This window comes from Micromys minutus, assembly GCF_963924665.1.
Source record: "Micromys minutus genome assembly, chromosome: 1".
Taxonomy (NCBI): domain Eukaryota; kingdom Metazoa; phylum Chordata; class Mammalia; order Rodentia; family Muridae; genus Micromys; species Micromys minutus.
This window is the reverse complement of record NC_137969.1, coordinates 78036706-78058906: the sequence shown is the minus strand read 5'-3', so window position 1 is coordinate 78058906 and position 22201 is coordinate 78036706. Positions and strand designations below refer to the sequence as shown.

General features: G+C 39.4%; 1 protein-coding gene across 1 annotated transcript in view; it reads right to left on the bottom strand.

Moving 5' to 3' along the window:
• Positions 1-22201, bottom strand: part of MROH9 (maestro heat like repeat family member 9) — a gene marked incomplete at both ends in the record, with an annotated part of 57774 nt that overhangs the window by 17702 nt on the left and 17871 nt on the right. Inside the window, 6 exons of the mRNA XM_080931275.1 lie at positions 648-793; positions 1802-1967; positions 3019-3173; positions 6315-6464; positions 7962-8083; positions 15219-15354. Coding sequence (XP_080787401.1) covers positions 648-793; positions 1802-1967; positions 3019-3173; positions 6315-6464; positions 7962-8083; positions 15219-15354 — 875 coding nt within the window. The remainder of the gene's footprint in view (positions 1-647; positions 794-1801; positions 1968-3018; positions 3174-6314; positions 6465-7961; positions 8084-15218; positions 15355-22201) is intronic.

Sequence of the window (22201 nt, the reverse complement as noted above, 5' to 3'; positions counted from 1 at the left end):
CACAGCACAGAAGTCACACCTGCAACACCTCTAGGGGCAGGATTAAATATTTCAAATGAGATCAGTAGTTATGTTCTGTTTGGTTTAGATGTTCATAGTAGACACAGTGAATGGATGTCAGCTGTCCTAAGACTTCCCTTTCAGGGCAGGAAAACTGACTCTCCTGCTCCAAAAGAAATTGTGAAGTTTGACCTGAAACAGAGGACGGACAGATGCCATACTGCCCTCCCCCACACCATCCCCATATCAAATTGTGAAATGACTTGCAGTTTTACAGCGAATATTTACCCACACCGTTCTGTTTGTTGTTTGTATACGTACTAACTCTGAGCGGTTACTTATCGGGACTATAAGAATGGAAGAGCTTGATTGTATCGAGCTGCTGCTGCCTCTCCCCGCCATGACAGCAGGCACAGTGGGAATGAATGCTGTTCTGTGCTATCCACGTGACCCAGACACGAAGGGTAGAACCTTGTGACTGATCTTGTCCTCAGGAGGGTTACTCTTCTGAAGACACTCTACCCTTCGAGGAGAGGAGACTGAAATATACGAGAACGAACCTCCCACAGGCGTACAGCTGGTCCCACCCTGACCCAAGGGAGCTGCTGGATGCCCATCCCCCACTCAATCAGAACTGATTCTCTTACAGAGGTCGGTCCTGGGCCGTGTCTTTTAAATGCTGACTACAGTAGAAGAGTTGAAGCAAGAGGGCCATCAGGAACTCGGGGAATAACGTGGCCACCACTTTCTTATAAGAAGTCACAGGTAGAAATGTGCACAGGGCCTGAGATGCCTAGAAGGGAAGGAATGTGGAGTTAAAGCAGGCAACTGTCTCCCTCCAAAGCGTGTCAGTTATACAGAATGCAAGAATGATTTCAAGCCTTCCCAGCCTCCTTCAGCATGCATGTGTGCTCACTCAGACACGCTCACTCAGTCTGTTGTCAAGCAGGAAGGCACTGTGAGTGGATCCCTTCCAGCTGTCAGATTTGTGGAGAGAAATCTGGTTCTCAACGAGGGCATAAATCCCAAGGTCCACTTCCTATGTGGCCACGAGGAATAGTCTTACTAGTAAGCAAAGTCTCCCTTAGGTTTGTTAAAAACCCAGGGAAGTGATACAGTCAACAGGAGATACAGCAGGTCATTCCTGAATCTCCTGCCCTCTGTCTAGTGACCCCCATTATCCCTACTCTCATCTATACACACCCCACATTAATAAACAAATGCACTCCTTTTCATTAAACTTCTCTCAGTTGCCTCTCGGGCTCGATGATGTTGGTCCCTGGGAGAAACGTGATAGATACAGATGATGTCAGCTCCTCATGTGACCCGAGAAGTTTATGTAACTTAGCTGGTGGTCATCTCTTTACAGTCACATACAATTTTGTCAGTTGGCAGCTCTTTCTGATTCCTCAGCCTTCTTGCTATTCTGGCCCCACTTCTATTGTAACAGGCCTTTCCTCTGCTCTCTGCCTTTCCGAGTGCATATAAGTATTGCCTCGAATCAGCCCAGGATTCTGATTTTGAGTCTCTTCAATAAGTGTGTGTACCATGCCCAAGTTATGGTAAACCATCACAGTCACCTTTCCCTTACATGTACATCTTGATATTTCTTTTGATCTCAAATGTACACATTTGTTCTTTGTATCTTAGCAGAATGCCTGCTCTGATCAAGATGAGGCACACAATGAATACGTGTTGGATGGATGGGTGTGTAAAGGAGGCAGGCTTAATCTGTGCAGACAGGAGGAGTTTCATGATCAGGAAGACAACACAGAACCGAAACACCCATGGTGTCACTTACCGCCACAGGCATCATGTTGGTGGCATCGATGGAGAAGCGTCGTCTTTCTACCAGGGTTCCCTCCATCTCCCCAGGCTTTCCTTTCAGTATTAACAAGATGGTCTTCAGCACTTCGGATGCAACACTTGACTCCATGCTCGCCGCTTGCCACATCAGCACTAGCGTTCTGCAAACACAAGGCATTGAGAAGCATGTTTACCAAGTCTGTACGGCCAGCAGAAGGTAGGTGACGCCTCCATCTCTCCAACTTATGAACTCTAGAAATAGAACCATATGATGTTTCTAATCTCTTCAAACACACCTGTTAGAGTTATAATGACTCATAGACTCAAACTAACAAGGTTTTTGTTCTTCAATATTTCTTGTGATCCTAGGTCATGAATTTCAGATGAATTTCAGTAGGCATGAATTTCAGATAAACATTAATGGGCATAAAATTCTCAATTGCTTTCAGTGATTTCTTTAAAACAGATTAATTTTGATTTTGTATGTGCCTGTAAAAGACAGGAGGGGGCATTAAATCCCCTGGATCCAGAGTTGGTTGTGAATTACTCAATATATAAGTGCTGGGAATTTAACTTTGGCCCTCTGTCAAAACAGCACTAAACCACTGTGTCATTGCTCTGGCCCTTAATTTGGAGCTTATGTCTATCCTTTATAAATAAGAAAAACCTGATCTTGTGAGATGGCCGAGTGGTTAAGAACACTGCTCTTCCAAAGGTCCCAGAGTTCAGTTCATAGCAACTACATTGTGGCTCAGCAGTATCTATAAAGGGATCTGATACCCTCTTCTGGCATGCAGGTGTACATGCAGACAGAACACTTGTACAGCAAAACAAAATTCACAAATAAGAAAAACTCCATGTTTGAAGTCTTTATAAAAAAAAAATGAGTAAGTTAACAATGAACAGAAATGCATTATCTTTTTGAAGGACTGTTTGTTTGAGTAAGATTTGTAACAGAATACAATTTAGCTCCTTCTCCCAACTGTGGCATCAACAAGTCTTGAGGTCTTACTCTCTGCTAAGCACTGCACAAAGTTACAGGCAACATACAATCTTACTTAAAACTTATCTAGCTGGCATAGACGATGCAAATATACATTTCTTTTCAGAAAAAGAAATCAGGATGACTAGAATAAAGAATCCAGCTCGGGCCATGTGACTGTGGAGCTAGTGGGCCGGCATGTACAGGGGACTGTCTGAGGGAGGCCTTACTTGTCTGCAGGAACTGGGAACTCCATGAGCTGAAAGATGACCTTCTTAGGGAAAGCACGTGTCACCAGGCTGATAACGCGCAGCATGACACCCTTCATCGTCTGGGAGGAATTCCCAGAGAGCTGCTTATAAATGTAATTCACGATTTTAGACACCTGAAAGAAGAATTTCCACAGTCAAGCAAGATGTCAAGTTCCTTGTCCACCTTTAAAAGGAGCCATTTCTCTGTCACAGGAGTTCAGCCTTTACTGGAATGACCAACCCAGCAATTAGCATACACATAGCAGTAACAGAAAGTGTACTTGCATGATTGCAATGGCAAATATTTATTAATGGTCAGAGGTAAAGTCATGTATTTATGGCTGTTGGGACAACCAGCTCTAAAAGGGGGGCTGGTTGAGGTGATAAATTGCTGAGCCCCATTTCGGTTCAGTTTCTCTTTGGCTACTGATTTTCTATAATAAACACTAGTTTCACATCTCCAGTTTTCTATTTGACCCCTGTTCCTGCCTCCACTGATGTGCTATGGCTTCCTCTGGAGTCTTTCCTATTCTGTTGGGAACTCTGGTTTAGGAGATGAGCACAGACCTCTCATTTTCATTAGGTTGTGATTGGTGTGAGGAGTGAATGGTCTTGCCCAGAGGAGCAATTAGAACTCTCTATGAGGTGGACTTTGCCTTACTCGTTTTCTGTGATTGAATGAGTTGCCATTGCCTTCTTCCACAGTGCACAGTTGTGTCATGAGAGGGAACTGTAGTCCTGTATGTCTATCACCATCAAGACTGTATTATGGCTCGAGGACCCAAGGATCTCTAGCCAGAAGGTCCTCTCACGGTTGACTATAGCTTGGATTTGTCAGCTTGAAGTTATCGATCTTTGAGGTTAAGTTTTGGAATTTGAGCCCTAACAGTACCATGGAACACAGAAATTGTATAATATATGAGACTTGCATATTTTCTGTAGCTCCATTACATGTAATGTTTAAGGTGTTTCATGTGCATAAAATTGCTGTGATGTTTGAGAAAAGCTCAATAGGAAAACAAGCTGGGTATGAGAGACATCAAACTGAAACTCTAACCACTCAGCTGGAAAATGAAACAGAAGGGAAGAAAAAAAATAAGGTGTTATGGTGTAAGTATGTCTTCCAAATATCATGTTAGAAACTCAGTTCTCAAATGTAATTCTCTCTCTCTCTCTCTCTCTCTCTCTCTCTCTCTCTCTCTCTCTCTCTCTCTGTGTGTGTGTGTGTGTGTGTGTGTGTGTGTCTTTGCCTGTGCAGGTGAATGTAGAAGGCAGAGAGTGATGTCATAAACACCATTTCATTACCTTATGTTTTGCTATAGGATATGTTTGAGCCTAAGCTTTGTTTTTTGGGCTAGGCAAAGGAGCCCCAGGAATCCACCTGTCTCAGCCCACCAGCGCTGGAATTACAGACATACTCCACTGGGCCTTGCTTTTATATGGGTTCTAGATATGAAACTCATGTCTCCATGATTGCTCAACAAGTGTTTTACCCACAGAGTCATTTTTCAGCCTCAGATATGAAGCCTTTAAGAGGTGACTAGATCCTGATCGGGGTGGTCACTGCTCATGAGTGGTTAGGATAGTTATCCCTAGGAGTGGGCTTATTATTGTGGGGGTAAGTTTGTAATAAGTGAATGAGTTTGGCCCCTTCTTTCTTATTCAGTGTTCTCTTGCAAGTGTTCACTCACAAGAAGATACAGCAAGGAAGTTCTTGCTAGATACAAGCCTTGGGCTTCCCCTAATTAAGTACTGCAAGAAATGAACATGTACTTACTGTAAACTATCCATTCTAAGGATAGTTTATGTTATAGTGATACCATGGTAACCTATTAATTATTTTCAATCTTTTCTTATTTGTCAGTGCATCGAAAGTAGAAAATATTAATAATGGACATAGTACTACCTGAAGGCCCAATTATTCCACTTCTGGGCATATACCCCAGAGATGCTCCAACATACAATAAAGACACATGCACCACAATGTTTATAGCAGCCCTATTTATAATAGCCAGAAGCTGGATAGAACCCAGATGTCCTTCAGTAGATGAATGGATAAAAAAATTGTGGTATATTTACACAATGGAGTACTACTCAGATATCAGAAACAATGACTTTATGAAATTCTTAAGAAAATGGATACATCTAGAGAATATCATCCTTAGTGAGGTAACCTAGTCACAAAAGAACAGACATAATGTGCAGTTACTGATAATTGGATACTAACCCCAAAAAGCTCTGAACACCCCAGAAACAACTCACAGACTATATGAAGTTCAAGAAAAACAAAGGCCAAAAAAAAAAAAAAAAGAGAAAGAAAATGAAAAACCATTGTGCTTAATCTTTACACACCAAGAAAACTTTGACAATTTCCAGGTTACATCTTGCTTTACATGTACTTTATGCTCATTGTGACTAGTAAGATTTTAAGGGACACTATCAAACCTTTAAAAAACCCAAGTGCTGACAAAAATGTATTCGTATAATTTTATGCAAAAATGCTTTTAAAATCTGTACATTTATCTCTGTTTTTTTTTAAATAAAGCTGTTAAAATCTAAAAAAGAAAATATTAATAAGATATGTGAATGACAAGAATTGAATTAAAAACAGTTGAGTTAGTTTTGTGTAACTCCTGGTAATGACATACAGATTCATGTATAAACTACACAATACAAAGCACATTATTTTGTTGGTTCTGCATTTAGCATAATTACTTTTATATTCACAACTCTGCCACTGTACAATGTATGTATGGACAAAATGTACAAATAAAAGATAAAATTTCTTTTCACTTAGACATCTAATAGCAGATGAGAATGATATAACGACTTGAGAGGAGGTCATAGAGTAAATGGAATAACTAACAAAACCCTCATCTTTTCAAACTTTGAAGGAGACATAGTTCCATACGTTGTGTTCTGTTGGGCTGCACAAGTGCCTTCGCCAGAGCAACTTCTGGCTGAGAGTCCTTGAAAATGCTCCTTAAATGCCACATGGGAGATTTCAATTACAGAGGCATTTTTCCTAATATGTTTCTCTTTTAAAAAGCCAACAAAGTGAACATGGAAGAATGTTCTGATTTAATGTGATAGGTAAAGGAATATTCATAAGAACAATCTCTACAATTTCCCCCCATTTGAAACATTTCAGAAAAGCCTCATCTGACTGAAGTGACTTGGAATAAGAGCAGGAGTCAGGGTGGGTAAAGAGATAAAACCGAAAATCAGACTTTTGAGAGCACACTCTGTTCTTAGCTCATTGCCACGCACGTTACCCTGGTGATCTTCTGGGCATGGTACTCCAAAGTCAGCTTCAGTAAGGATGCAGCTTCGACTGCCACTTTCTGGTTAGGAGAGGAGAGCTTTTTCAGGAGAACCCACACAAAGTCAGTCAGCAATTGGGGCAGTAATATCTGTCCCACAGTCTGAAACCAAAAGAATGTTTGTGACCACCAGTGTAAGCAAGACAGCAAAGCTTAGAGACTTCAGAAGATGCTCTGGACCAGGCAGGAGCACCAGGTGAACTATGGAAGCTACTTTCTCTACTAAAAATGATTGAAAAGTGTGTTTGTGGTAATGTCAGTGGAATGATGATAGAAGCCACAGGTATTATTATACAAAACTTATCCTCTGCATTTAATTTAGATAATTTCTGTGTCCAAATATTACCATGAACATCTTCATCATTGTAAGAAGCAAATATGGTTCAGAGGAGATGCTGAAGGAGCTAGGGTAGAAGGAAACAGAGAGAGAGGGGGGAGGGGAGGGGAGGGAGGGAGGGAGGGAGGGAGAGAATTAACTCCGCAAAATTCCACCATGGAGTGGGGTTGTTAGCAGGAAGTCCCAACACTAGCTGAGGAGCTATTGACATTTGATAGCCACTTGCAGAGGAACAGTTGGTTCTATTGACTGACATTGCACTGGAAGGGAGAGTGGGTGAATGAAGACGGGTTTACATACATAGATTCTCAGTTTCCTTGTGGAAATAGACATATTCATAATCACATAGCTTGTGAGGCTATGTGTGTAGAAAAACCTCTTGTCTTTGTAAAGATGCACCATCAGGTGTATAGATAAGGCAAACACCTGTGTATCCTTTGAGAATATAATCATTTAAGTGCATTGCTTTGTCATGTCCCTAGACTTCCACAGTTCTAACTGTGTCAGTCATGGGAAGAAAACCACTGCTCTATATATGGGGTTTGGAAGAAGGAATGTCTTCAGTCTTCTTATCCTAGGAGGTAAGTTATGAGGAGCCCCAGTGCTGGGGAGCCTCACAAGGTTCTAGGTAAAAAGTGTGAACTGTGAATAATGAAAGAGTATATAGAATTATAGAACTTAATGTTTTCTCTATAGTAGAATAGGGTAAATATTATTTGCTTGATACTAAGCCTTAACAGTACATCACGTAAACAGGTTTTATTTTCTGTTCACCTTGAGAACAGGCTATCTGTATGCAACTCAAGCTGTCCTTGAACTGAGTGCTAGAATTATAAGCATGTATAAGTATGTGAAGACATCATAGTTTTTAAAATAAAATCTAACTTATAATGTCATTCTGATATTGGGGGGGAATTTATCACATTTTAGAAAAGACTTAATTGTTGACTCTATTAATTTTGTCAAAAATTTGGAAGTTACCCACATATAGAAGTATAAGTAAGAAACACCTATTAATTTTCACTTTATAACAAGTAGTTATATTTTAAACAGCTACGTTTGAGGATAGGAAACATGATTCTTCAGTGGTGTAAGACATAGAGAACCAGTGTGTGAACCTTCCAGTCATTTGTCTTTCTGGATTAAGAAAAGGCAACTTCCTTGTTGAAAACATTAACTTTGAGGAAATAAATGACTACTAAAGGCAATGATACATTTTTGACAAGCAACATAGAATGGAGGTGGAGCTGGAGGGAGGGTACCTGGACAATTCTGTTTTTTTCTCCTTGTGTGATCTTGGCTATCGATTCAACATCAGATTTTATAATATTGGGGTTGTTTTCTTCCTCAACCAGAAATGAAGATCTGAAGTTTACAGTGTTGGCTGTGTTGAAAGAAAGAGTGTAAGCTTTTACTTGATGACCACGCTCACAGACAGTGATGGTACTTCTAGTTTCCCACCCAATGCTGGATGCTTATCGTACTCTGGTTACTCAACACTGTGCTCACAGTCAATTCTCATAAAAGCTTAAGGGGGCATAGATCCAAAGCTTGTAAAGTTCTTAAATGAGACTGTGTTTAACTCTGGCAATTGGAGTTTTCTCTCTTCTTGTTTCCATAATCACCCCCAGAAGAATCTGTCATTCCTTCCTCCTTACCTGTTTTTCCTGATTTCTGGTACCTTTTATTTCTTTTTTTTCTTTTTTTGCATATTTTCTTTATAAACATTTCAAATGTTATCTCCTTTCCTGGTTTCCCCTCCAGAAACCCCCTGTTTCATCCCCCTCTTCTTTCTTGTTTGAGGGTTCTCCCCCACCCTGACATTCCCCTACACTGGGGCATCAAGCCTTCACAGGACTAAGGGCCTCTCCTCTCATTGATGCCAGATAAGGTTATCCTCTGCTGACCTATGGAGCTGGAGCCATGGGTCACTCCCTGTGTACTCTTTGGTTGGTGGTTTAGTCCTTGAGAGTTCTGGGCATTCTGGTTGGTTGTTGTTCTTCCTATGGGGTTGCAAACCCCTTCAGCTCCTTCAGTCTTTTCTTTAACTCCTCCATTGGGGACCCTGTTCTCAGCCCAATGGTTGGCTGCAATTGTCCTTTGTGCTTGTCAGGCTCTGGCAAAACCTCTTTGGAGACAGCTATATCAGGCTCCTGTCATTAAGCACTTCTTAGCATCCATGATATTGTCTGTGTTTGGTGTCTGTATATGAGATGGATGCCCAGGTGGGGCAGTCTCTGGATGGCCTTTTCTTCAGTCTCTTCTCTACACTTTGTCTCTATATTTCCTCCTGTGAGTATTTTGTTCCCCCTTTCTAAGAAGGACTGAAGCATCCACACTTTGGTCTTCCTTCTCCTTGAGCTTCATGTGCTCTGTGAATAATATCTTGGGTATTCTGAGCTTCTGGGCTAATATCTACATATCGGTGGATTGCATACTATGTGTGTTCTTCTGTGATTGGTTTACTTCACTCAGAATGATATTTCCTAGTTCTATCCATTTTCCTAGGAATTTCTAGAAGTCATTGTTTTCAATAGCTGAGTAGTACTCCAACTTATGGGGATTCACCATCCCTAACCTTAAGCTATATTACAGAGCAATAGTGATTTTTTTTTAAACAAAAAAACCTGTATGTTATTTTTACAGAGACAGGGAGGTAGATCAATGGAATAGAATTGAAGATCCAGAAATGAACCCTCACAGTTTTGGTCACTTGATCTTTGACAAAGGAGCTAAAACCATCCAGTGAAAAAAATTCAGCATTTTCAACTGGTGGTCAGCATGTAGAAGAATGCAAATTGATCCATTCTCATCTCCTTGTACAAATCTCAAGTCCAAGTGGATCAAGAACCTCACATAAGACCAAATACACTGAAACTAATAAAGAAAAAGTGGGTAAGAGCCTTGAACACATGGGCACAGGGGAAAGTTTCCTGAACAGAACACCAATGTCTTATTCTCTAAGATAAAACAAATAGACAAGTAGGACCTCATAAAATTGCAAAGCTTCTGTAAGGTAAAGAACACTGTCAATAGGACAAAATGACAACCAAGATCTTTACCAATCCTAAATCTAATAAAGGGCTAATATTTAATATATACAAAGAACAAAAGAAGTTAGAGTCCAAAGAATCAAATAACCCTAGTAAAAGTGTGGTACAGAGCTAAACAAAGAATTCTCAACTGAGAAATATAGAGTAGCTAAGAAGCATATAAAGAACTGTTCAACATCCTTAGTTATCAGGAAAACGTAAATCATAACAACTCTGAGATTCCATCTCACACCAATCAGAATGGCTAAGATAAAAAAAAAAAACTCGGGTGACAGCAGATGCTGGAGAGGATATGGAGAAAAAGGAACACTCCTCCATTGCTGGTGGGATTACAAGCTAGTACAACCACTCTGGAAATCAGTCTGGAGGTTCCTCAGAAAACTGGACATAGGACTACATGAGAACCTAGCTATATCACTCTTGGGCATATACCCAAAAGTTTTTCCAACATATAACTAGGACAGATGCTTCACTATGTTCATAGCAGCCTTATTTATAATAGCCAGAAGCTGGAAAGAACCCAGATGTTTTTCAACAGAGGAATGGATGCAGAAAATATGGTGCATTTACACAACGGTCTACTACTTAGCTATTAAAAGCAGTGATTTCATAAAATTCTTAGGCAAATGGATAGAACAAAAAAAAATCATCCTAAGTGAGGTAACCCAATCACAAAATAACACACATAGTATGAGCTCACTGATAAGTGGATACTAGCCCAAAAGTCTGGAATACCAACCCCCAAATAAAACAATTCACAGACCATATAAAGCTCAAAAAGAAGGAAGACCAAAATATGGGTGCTTCAGTCCTTCTTAGAAGGGAGAACAAAATACTCACAGAAGGAAATACAGAGACAAAGAGTAGATCAGGGAAAAGGTCATCAAGTGACTGTCTCACATGGGGACTCATTCCATATGCAGCCACCAAACCCATTCACTGTTGCTGATGCTAAGTAGTGCTTGCTGATAGAAGCCTGATATGGATGCCTTCTCAGAGGCTTTACCAGGGCCATACTAATATAGATGAGGATGCTTGCAGGTAACCATTGGACTGAGCATGTGGACCCCAATGGAGGAGTCAGAGAAAGGACTGAAGGAGCTGAAGGGTTTTGCAAATATCAACCAACCAGACCTCCCAGAGCTCCCAGGAACTAAACCAACTAAAGAGTAGACCCATTGATCCAGTTGCCTATGTAGCTGAAGATAGCAGTGTCTGCCATCAATGTGAGAAGAGGCTTTTTGTTCCAGGGAGGGTATGTTCTCCCAATGTAGGGGAATGCCAAGACAATGGGGTGGAGAGGGTGATCAGGAGGGAATGCACCTTTGTGAAGGCACATGGAGGGGGAGGGAGTATGGGAGTGGGGCCGGGTAAAGGAATAACATCTCAAATGTAAATACAGAGCATCTAATAAATTTTTTAAAAAGTAGATGAGACCCATGGCTGCAGCCACATATGTAGCAGAGGATGGCATTGTCTGGCATCAATAGAGGAGGCTTTGGTCCTGTGAAGGCTTGCTTCCCTAGTGTAGGGAATGCCAGGGCAATGAGGTGGGAGTGGGTGGGTAAGAGTGGGAGCACCTTCATGGAAGCAAAGGTATGGGAGAGTGGGTAAAGGGGATAATATTTGAAATGTAAATGCATAAAATGTTCAATAAATAGATTTTAAAAAGAAGTGCAAAATAAGAGCTCAATATTAATTTATACATTATTATGTGGTAGGAAGTGCAGTAAACATTTTGTATCCCTTATCAATATTCTTTTGATGCAGTTTTAAATTGAAGGTAAAGTGAAATGTGTCTAATGAGAAAGAAAATCAGATAGATGCTAATAGAAGTAAATAACACACTCAGCAAAGTTAATACATGAACATCTATGATTATCTGAGGTCATCTGACTTATAACTCTAGTCTTCTAAAAATATGTCATTAAGTCAAGTTGCCTAATCCAAGAAAGTACCACATCTGGCATGAGGGCTAATCTAGACTACAGACAGCACTCATGCCCAGGCTTTGCTAAACTCAGACATGGTAAAGTTAGGTTATGGTGTGTATTCATTAATCAAATGACTGTCAAATCCAGGGGAATCACATATGGTGTGAGATTCTGGAATAATAATTAGGACAATAAAAAAAATGGGGCACAGAGGTAAACAAAGAATCCTCAACTGAGGAATATCAAATGGCCGAGAAGCACCTAGAGAAATGTTCAACATCCTTAGTCATCAGGGAAATGTAAATCAAACAGCCCTGAGATTCCACCTCACACCAGTCAGAATGGCTAAGCTAAGATCAAAAACCCAGGTGACAGTGGGTGCTCCTGAGGATGTGGAGAAAGAGAAACACTCCTCCATTGTTGGAGGGATTGCAAGCTTGTATTTTTTATTTTATTCTTGTTTTTGATGATTTCCTTTTCCTGTTTGCCTTGGCTTTATTTGTTCTTTTTTTTTTTTTTTTTTTTTTCTGGATGAGGGCTACTCAGGACTCCTTTATCAGCATGCCACACATTTTGGCACATTAGATTTTAATTCTCATTTAGCTCTAATGCATTTCCTGTGCTTTTGTATTTGGTCTGCAGGTTCTTTGGGAGCACACTACTTTGCTTCCAAATGCTCTGGGACTTCCTTTTGTTTTCTTTTTTCTTTCCTTTTTTTTTTTTTTTTTTTTTTTTTTTTTTTTTTTTTTTTGTTGTTGTTGTTGTTGTTATTTTGACTTTTAACGTAGGACCATTTTTTCTTCAGGAAATAATTTCTCCTTTTATCCTCTTCCTCTTCTTCTCCTCCTCCTCCTTCTTTTTCTTCTTCCCCATTCTTCCTCTCCTCCTCCTCTTCTTTTAGCTTAAAATAGGGTCTATTTCATGGTTCATTTTTCTATTGCTGGTGCAGACTTCTGTTAATGTCAGATAAGTCATGATGGTTGAAGTCTATACCCTTAGTAATTTTCTGTGTGCTTAAAGACTGCTGAATGAAGGCTGTTGAATTCTCTGCTGAAATTATGGAACTGTTTGCTTATTCTTACACTTCTACTTTTGGTAAGCTTATTTCTATTTTTATGATAAAGCAATTTTGTTGGTGTTTTCAGGCACCCACATGTTTAGAGCTATTATATCTGTTAACCATTCCATTACTTCATCATTACGACATAGCTCTTTCTCCTCCAGAAACATTTTTCTTGCTCTGAAATTTCTCTTAATATTGATATAACCCCTAACTGATTTTTATCGCTATTAGTATGTTCTGTTATTTTTAACAATTATTTGTGTTTTTCTATTTAAACAACTTTCTTGTAGACAATATATAGTTGAGTCTTGCATTTTTTTCTAGTCCAACAATCTCTGCCTTTTATTTGGGGATAGTTTAAACATTTTTATTTATTTTATTTGAGTTAATTGGAATTTTCTGTTTTTTTTGTTCTACTTTCTTTTTATTTTTTTTATAGACTTTATTTGGATTAAGGATATCTTCTGAGTTGACTTTATCTCCTCTATAGTTATATATAACTCCTATATTATCCAACTTGCTGTGTTAACTTTTATATGATACATCTTAACATACCATAGTTTATTTCCATGGGATTTTTCTTGCTTTTGTGCCTAGAAGAAAATCTTTAAAAGTATTAATATGATTATCTCCTTCAAACTTTAATTCACTTAATCTTATTCACTTGGCTTTTAAATTATTTTTATCTTTGTCATAAATAATTGGGTATCACTCAAAGAGATTTAAATAAGAGAAAAATATAAATTTGTGTTATGTTAACTGTTTATTTATGTAGTTTTAATTTCTAGTAGTTCATTTTATTAGTTAGAAAAAACCCCTAAATTTCCACACCATGGGTTTATTTTCTTGAGGAATTTCTTATAACATTTCTTGCAATGAAGATCTGCTGATAAAGAACATTTGTATATATGAAAAATATCTTTACTGAATTTGTTTTTGAAAGGAATTTTTAATTAGAGAATGATAAGATATTAATTGTTTCTTCTCTGTTTTATTGCCTCAGACTTTCATTCTTTCTAATGAGAAATCTATTATAGGTAAATAAATATTTCTTTCTCCTAGTTCCTAATTTAAAACTCAAATCCTTATCTCTAATGATAAATAATTTAACTGATGTGTCTTTATTGTGCCTTCTTTACATTTTCTACTTTATTAATTTAGGTGGAGTATATAAGGTGTAGCTTTTATAGAATTTATAATTTAATCATTGTGCATTGTTTAGTCTTATTTCTGCACTTAACAATTGAAAATCACTATTGCAGTAAGTCACAGACTATGTTTTCTGCATTGTATAATTGCTGTTAATTTTACCCAAGTTTTTTTCATTTTAGATAACCCATTATCCTCTAAAAGTTCAGTATGCATTCATGGATTCCTCTCTTCCTCTTTCCCCCCCATCCTTTTCCCTTCTTTCCCTCTTTTCTTCTTTCCGTTTTATACAACCTAGTATGCAGCAAACTCACAATCCTCCTGCTTCAGACTTCTTAGTAGTGGGACACTACATGTCTTTTTAAAATTTTTGTAATAATTGTTTTTAACATTCCTCTCTACTAGTTACATTATCTGTTAGATTTTTTAAAAATTAGTTTTGGTTGTTTTTTATTCTCATAGTGGTAGGTTGTATTTTTACCCTTTCTTTTCATGCATGAAATGTGTGTGTGCATATATATGTATGTATATACATATATGTGCATATATATTTTTTTCTTACTTGTTTTTTTCATAGAGACAGGATCTGACTGCATAACCCAGTCTGGTCTTGAATTCAAAATCCTCTTCCCTATGCTTCCTGAGCGCTGAGATTATACATGTGCACCATTGCACCTGGATGGACTGTAATTTTTATTGGTTGCCAGACATTCTTATATTTGCCTTGTTAAATGCTGGGCTGTTTTTACTCTTAGAAGCTGTCTTCAGGTTTGCTTTGATATACAATTAAAGTATTTGGAACTAGTTCCTCCAATTAGCTTGTGTTTCTTAAATAATAACACAATCTAAGGATAGTTTTTCCTTTCCAGTAAGACCTTTCCAAATTTCTTGTGAGCTATTAGATTTTAGATTTTGGCTTATAGTTGTATGGGCACTCAGTATGGCCTCTGTCAGATCCTTGAATCTTTCTCTATGAGAGCCATGAGGAGGGAATCATGCCTGTCTTAAATGCTTCATTTGCAAAATTTCTCCTTCCCCTCTCTTCCTGACACTACCCAGCATTCTTTTCTCCACCGTTATTTGACAGTAACAAAGAAGTGTAGTTGTATCTGAAGCTGTAAAGATCTTGAAGTACCAACGTTTTAATTACAAATTTTTCTTGACAATAGTTAAGTAATTTTTAAAGCCATATTTTAGAAAACGAGCTCATGGATCTTGAAGTAGGATTTACAAATGAAACATAGACATAGAGTATTCTTCAAAAGCCCAATAATTTGAACAAGTTCTTAATAGAAGAAAAAGATGGAGATCTGTTCTTACAGTTCTGACACAAGGCGATGTAGAGGATGTAATTCATCCCAGCTACTGCTTGTTGTACGATTTCAGGGTCATCATGGGAACAAAAGAGGGAGAGCTCTGCAGCCAGGAGACCCAAACACGGAGCATCGATACTCGGCTAATTGGAAAACAAAAGGCAAAGTGCATTAGCTTTGTGTAATCAGCATTAAAAGTTTACACTGGATTCTCCGAAGTAGGAGAGTAACACTCCACAGTCATTCTCAATCTGTGGGCTGCCACCACTTTGGCTAACCTCCAGCTCCAAAATTATTTACATTATGATTCATAACAGCAATAAAATCACAGTTATGAAGTGGCGATGAAAATAATTTTGTGGTTGGAGGTCACCACAACATGAGGTACTGTGTTAATAAAGGGTTGCAGTGTTCAGAACCACTGACTTAAAACCAGGACTCAGATCCTGGCTTCGCTAATGACTCTCAACGTCTTGTCCTATAGAATGAAAGGAAGCAAACAAGAGATAATGTTGGGATAAGTTTCTAGAAAATTTATTGAAGTAATAATAGTTGAACCTTTGCCTATATTTTCTAATCTAGTAGAAATAGTTGGGTAGCAAGGCCTCTGTGGAGGACTTGAGACACCAATCAACAAGAGACCCACAGGGATCTCCTGCTGCCGTTCAGCTCAGGACTAAAACTTTGAAGATTTTCAAACTATTGTAAAGCTTCGATTTCCCTGTGCAAAGCACTGGAAATAAATCTATGAATAAATTGTGAACTATTTTCTTCCTAAAGTTGGTTGACTCTTACCAGAGAAACTTATAGTTTAACCCCGCAAGAACAAACCTCTCTCTTCCAGGGGTCCTGTGTTAAATTCCCAGCAACCACGTGGTACCTCACAGCCATCTAGAATGGGATCTGCTGCCCTCTTCTAGTGTATCTGAAGACAGTGACAGCGTACTCATACACAAAAAAATAAATTTTCAAACTATTGTTATAGTTTTTGTATCTCTCCCCATACTTCCTTTAACACATTAGCTAATTGAATATTTTGACTTTTGTCTTGAATAATGTATCTGATTGGACTAAATGCAATTACAGAAGTGGGTAGAAAGATAAAGGGAGATGGAAGTTACTTGTGAAGACATGAGTACCCTTTTTCATACCTGTGGGATAGGGTTTAAGGATAAACTGCTCATCAACCTCCATCTTGCAGAGCTGGTGAGATATTCCTGTTACTAAGATGAGTGGTTATTAGCATAGAAAGTTGGTTTTGGTGTCTGTTGTAGCAAGGATTGATGGAAGAACTTAGACTCCAAATGCACCTTCTGGAAAAATTCTTTCTAGCATTCCTTAAGCCATTTTTTTTTTTTTTTTTTGCCTCTGTTCTCTGCAATCTTAGTGATATTACCTGAGCCATGACCTGTGGCCATAATTGAATTGAGATGCTGAGCAAGATGGTCTCAGTGGGAGAAGGGGAGACAATGCATCTCCTTTTTTGGGCAGCCTTTATTCCTACACTTTTGTATGATACTGTCCTAGGACATTCCATTTTCAGGAGTCTTCTAACCCATAATCTACAAGTATATAGCAGAAGCCTATATATATTTTTTGAACTTCTATTGATTCTTGGTAAATTTCACATCATGTACTTTGGTCCTATTCATCTTGCCATCCCTAGTAACCACTCTTTGCCCTTACAAATAGCCCCTCCAAATAACACCCCCCCCACACACACATTAACAACAACATCAAAAACTAAAGCACAGAAAACATTTCATCATTGAAACTGGAGTATGTCACAGTGTGTCCCACAGTGTACACTGTCTGTCTACACATCTTCACTTATAAATGCTCATTGCAGTGACTCTTTGAGTTTCTGCCCTCTGTGACACCATCAATATTGAGTCCTTATCAGGGTTTCTCCCAGGTATCCTGTTGTTGCCTTGTGTCTTGAAGGTCCTTTGACGTTGGGACAGCAGGATTGGCCCTTTCACGTATCCCATCTGTTTTCAGATTATATAGATTTAGGGATAGGGCAATTCAGAATTCTAGAGTTTGGCCTGGGTGGTAGCTGAGCTGCTCAGCCCATTGGCTCTCCCTTATCTGCATCACTGGGGTAAGCACAGCTTTGGCTAGGCTACCCATTATCTCCATCTGCAGAAGGCAGGGTTGGCTGTCCTGTTCTCATGCCCTTGGGGCCTACACCTACATCTGTGCCTCCAGAGATGGCTTTACTATGCCTCCCAGTCAAGGGTGGGACCCACTCTCCTAAGTGCCTCAGCCAGCTTTTCCACTCTCACACCCTGGGGGCTGGCTCACCGGTGCTTTCTCCATCATGGTCAGCTCTGCTGCATTTCCCAGGTGAGGTTCAGGACCCACTGCCCTGAGTGCTACAGCCAGTGAGGGGGCAGGGCTAGCTCCCCCACTTTCATGACCCCAGGAGCGGCTCTCCAGGCTATTGCAAGTGGGACGTTGGGGAGAGCTCTCAGGCACACTCATCCTTAGGGCTGCCTCACCCATAACCCTTTGATCTGGGCCAGCCCTACTGTGCTGCTCAGAGTGCCCAAGGTACAGAACCCACTGTGTGTGTATGTATGTGTGAGAGAGACGGGGATGAAAGAGAGGGAGAGGGGGAAGGAGAAACGGGGGGGGGGGGGAGAGAGAGAGAGAGAGAGAGAGAGAGAGAGAGAGAGAGAGAGAGAGAGTACATGTGTGGAGGACAGGAAATAGCCTTTGGGTCTTTTTCTACCATATGGGTCTTGGGAATAGAACTCAGGCCATGAGGCCTGGAGGCAAACATCGTTCACCCACTAAGCTGTATCTTCTGCTTGTACTTTTATTTCCTGTTTCACGTGACAGAGATGCTCAGCTGATCATCTCGTTTATGACAAGCAGTTGGGAGGCCTGCTATTTTCCCCCAACTTTTCTCTGCTACTTCTATCTTCCTTCTGCTAACTACACATTTGCAATCTTCATTATGGCAAAATGTGTGTATGTGAGACTTGTTATTTTAACCCTTGTGAAATATGTAATTTAGTGGCATGAATTTCACTGACAGCGATTTGCAAGCATCTAGCACCACAGTGTTTTCAAGTATGTAGGCATCCTTCACCCACAGAGCAGCCATTCATATTCCTGCATCATGGGCTCTAGCATCCATCTACCTACTTTATGTCTAACAATACCGTGCTATGCTGTTTACAGAGAGGGGATCTTCCATATGACGCTGCTGTTCCCGGCTCGTCGCCTCTCCTTTGGTGTGAGGCTTTGGCTGAGTGACATGTTGTTGTATGACTATGTCACACTTTGTGTGTCCACTCATCAATTGGTGATGTTGGGGTTGGTTCTACAGAGCTATTTTGAATTTTCCTGCAATGAACTCTTTCAGGCAAAACTGATATGGACATTGCATTTCTTTTTTTCTCTGCTGAGTTCATAGCATTTATATCATATTCAGCAAGCAGTTTCAGTGTTTTAATGTTTGACCTTAAAGTTTAAAATTAAAATGTAGTCTGGGAATAAGTAAAACGTCTGCTGCAGAGTTATACTCGCTTTACTGGTGTTTCTTCTCGACACATACATAGGCCCTCACCATCCCTGGGGTGGAGGAAGGCTCTCATCTGTACACTGAATGATATATTTTGATAAAAAATTCTCTTTATTTGCTTTAATTTCTCTGTTTTATTTGTAGGGTTTTCTCAAATATCTGGTCACTTTTGATTAGCGAGTCATATTTAAGAATGTAATAGTAACTAAAATATAAGACTCTCTTATTGAGGACCCCACATACTTTGGATACAATACAGAGAGAAGTCAAGTCGGGACTGGAGGAGAATCTTTCTCCCTGCTGGCTAGCATCCATAATGCTAGAAGACATGATACAAGATGCTGGAGGAGAAAAGTATTCGATATTTTACCAATCTGTGGACCCTGCACACTTTGGTACTGATCTATTAGGCAAGATGAGCCTATGGGTGAAATTATGACATACTACCTGGTGCAGTCGGTAACCAAACACTTTTATTGGGTTTGAGCCCCCAGACCCCAAAAGGAGGGAATATAGGCCTAGTGCTAGAAATCAGGTCAAATGGTGAGGGAGATTGCAGACCCTATGTAGAATCTTCAGCACTGATATATCGCTAAATACACGATAACCAAACCATCTTCTAAGCATTTATGTGTATGTCCATGTCAGGGGGCTGCTCTTAGCCTTGTGCAGTGGAGGACCTTCTTTGTGCATCAGGCAACAGTAAACATGGAATATCTTAACTGGCCTGAGTGCTAACAAATGACCATTGAGAACCCTGCCCTAAACGGGACATTTGTATCTACTCCCTCCCCTGTTTGAAGCCCCAAGAATTCTTGGATGATGAAATGGAGTGATTACAAAATCCAGAGGACTGTTTCCTTGGCATGTCATGGCTGTTGCTAATATGAAAACATGTTGCAAACATGAAAACATATATATATATATATATATATATATATATATACATATATACATACACATACATACATACATATATACATATATATGCAATGCACTGTATATGTATACAAAATTGTCAAACAATTCTAAAGTTGAATAAATGAACTTAATGATGATTCATAATGTGGGGTTTAACTAGAAGCAAAACTCATCACCTGGATGTTTTGCTTAGGCATGTTTAAGGAATGACTTCTCCTCAGAATGCTTAGCAAATATTTTCGGGGAAAAGGGAGTCCTAACACATGCCTGTTGGTAAGCTTCATTTTGTGCCAAGACTGGTCTTCAGCATAGGTTTCCATTGACTCCTTTCAATCAGCACATACATTTCTTGGTTCTAGACCCTCCTGAACTCTTTTACAACTGTGCAATCTCAGGACCCGTTGCTACGGCCACTGGGCTCCTCTCTCCAGAACACTAGTCATCACTTTCTATTTATTCTGCCTTTGAGAAGTTCAGCAGGGAAAATCCTTCATCAGTTCCTTGTATTTCTGTGTATACATACAACTGACTGATTAGCACACAGACATCTGGTGAGGGTGCTAGAGAGAAGGAAGTTACACGGACAATGTGCCAACAGGAACTCAAAACCCTGATCCCATTTTTTTTTTTTTTAAAGAAAGAGATGTTTATTTTGGCTTATGGTTCTAGAGGGATAAAAAAATCCACGTTGGCAAATCCACATTGGCAGTGTTAGAGAGATAAAGAAATCAGCAATAATGAAGGCCTACAAAGGACAAATTCAGTGAGCTAAACATCGAGTTCCCTTTAACCTCAATCAGCCTTTAGGCTGAGAACTGAACTTCCACCCCATGGGAACCTTACCAACCACAGGCATCTAGTCCTTAGACTTAGACTCTTGACAACAGAAACTGTTGGATAAATATATCTGCTGTCTAAAACTGCCAATATGCAATTTTATGTAGTTTATAGACAATACCGAGAATAGGATAATGTGTTAGATATCAAGAAATAACAAATATATAAAACCTAGCCCTAATTCATCTTTTGACTTTCCCTGACTGATCATTGCCAGAACAGTCTTTACTCCATTTAAAGTTGACGAGGACCTGCTCTTTACATTGGCCATTTTGCACACTGGAGTCTTATCTTCTGTTCTCTCATTTTTATCCCTTTAGGAGGCCAGTAGCAACACATCCGTCTTTCAATGTGCCAAAGGGACAAAAACGGAGCAATCTTTCTATCAACAGCACAATATGACAGTCGTAGCTGATCTAGGATGACATGTTTCTGCCTGAAGGAATCTGCTCCATTTAATTGAATGAACAGGAATTCATGGAGTGTAGGGTATTCTCTACATCGTCATGTGAGGGAAATTACCATTTAAAAAATATTTTAGTAAAAGACAAATGGTAGTCAAGGCTCTTTAACAGACTGAGAGCCTCTAAAACTTGGAATGACCTAGGCAAGGGTGGTTTATAAAATAAAGTATATGTCTAGTGTCTGGAAAGCACTGTAACACAGAAGGTGTAGCTTTCTTAATAACTTAATCAGAGGACAGAACAAATATTCTTTGTGCTAGATACTGAGACGGACATAGCAGACCTGGAGGAAGTCCAGGTTTTAATCTATTATCAGTAGTTTGGATTATGTAGCTATATACACATGATATGATTTATATTTTTCCCTGACTGAACCATTTTTCTACAACATTACTTTTAAAACAAAGCGGACTTAAGGATGTTTATGTCCTCATGTTCAGGACAAGCCCCAGGACAACTAGCAATGCTCCAAAAAATGCTGATGGGCTGCCACCTTGTGGCCCAAGTAACCACTGCAAACCACCCCAGAGCTACGTACTATTAAAGAATAAATCGAACCATGCGGGTTTTCTCCAGTGTTGAAAGTAACAATGTATGACTTTGGATTCACACCAAAATGTGTGAGATTGTGTTTTTCACACCTGCAGTGTCCTGTGGACAAGAGCGCATGTCCTAGGCTACAGTAAGGGAGAGGGAAGGAACTGGTCACATAAGACAAAACTTCAAATGTCTGACTTAGTAGACTGTACCAATATATTTAGAGTGAAGTGTGTGATTAGGCAGAGAGCAGACAAGCGGTTGGCATCAAATGATTGCTGGGTGGATAACATGTTAGGAGCTGCACAGAAAATATAACAGAGATGAACTATTCTTAATTCTAAGCTTCCGCTAGGTAATTAAATGAACAATTAGTTGGGAACATTTGAAAATTACTTAGAGAATAAATTGGAAAAGCAACTCTTGATTTAAGCATCTACAGGAGGGAAATGTTCACAGTGTAAGGTTACTGAGAAAGAGAGCAATGATGTACTCAAAGCAGAAGGCTTCAGCCAAACTTTACAAATAGGACATCTCTTTACTTTCCATAAGAAATTTAACAGTCAAGTGTAGTGATATCCCAGTATTTGTGAAGCTGTAGAAAAATGGACACTTTAAAACTGCAGACCATGTGTTTATGAACCCTAGCTATTCATGCTTTTCTTCTGAAAGTGACTTCCCTATGTATGTCCAGAT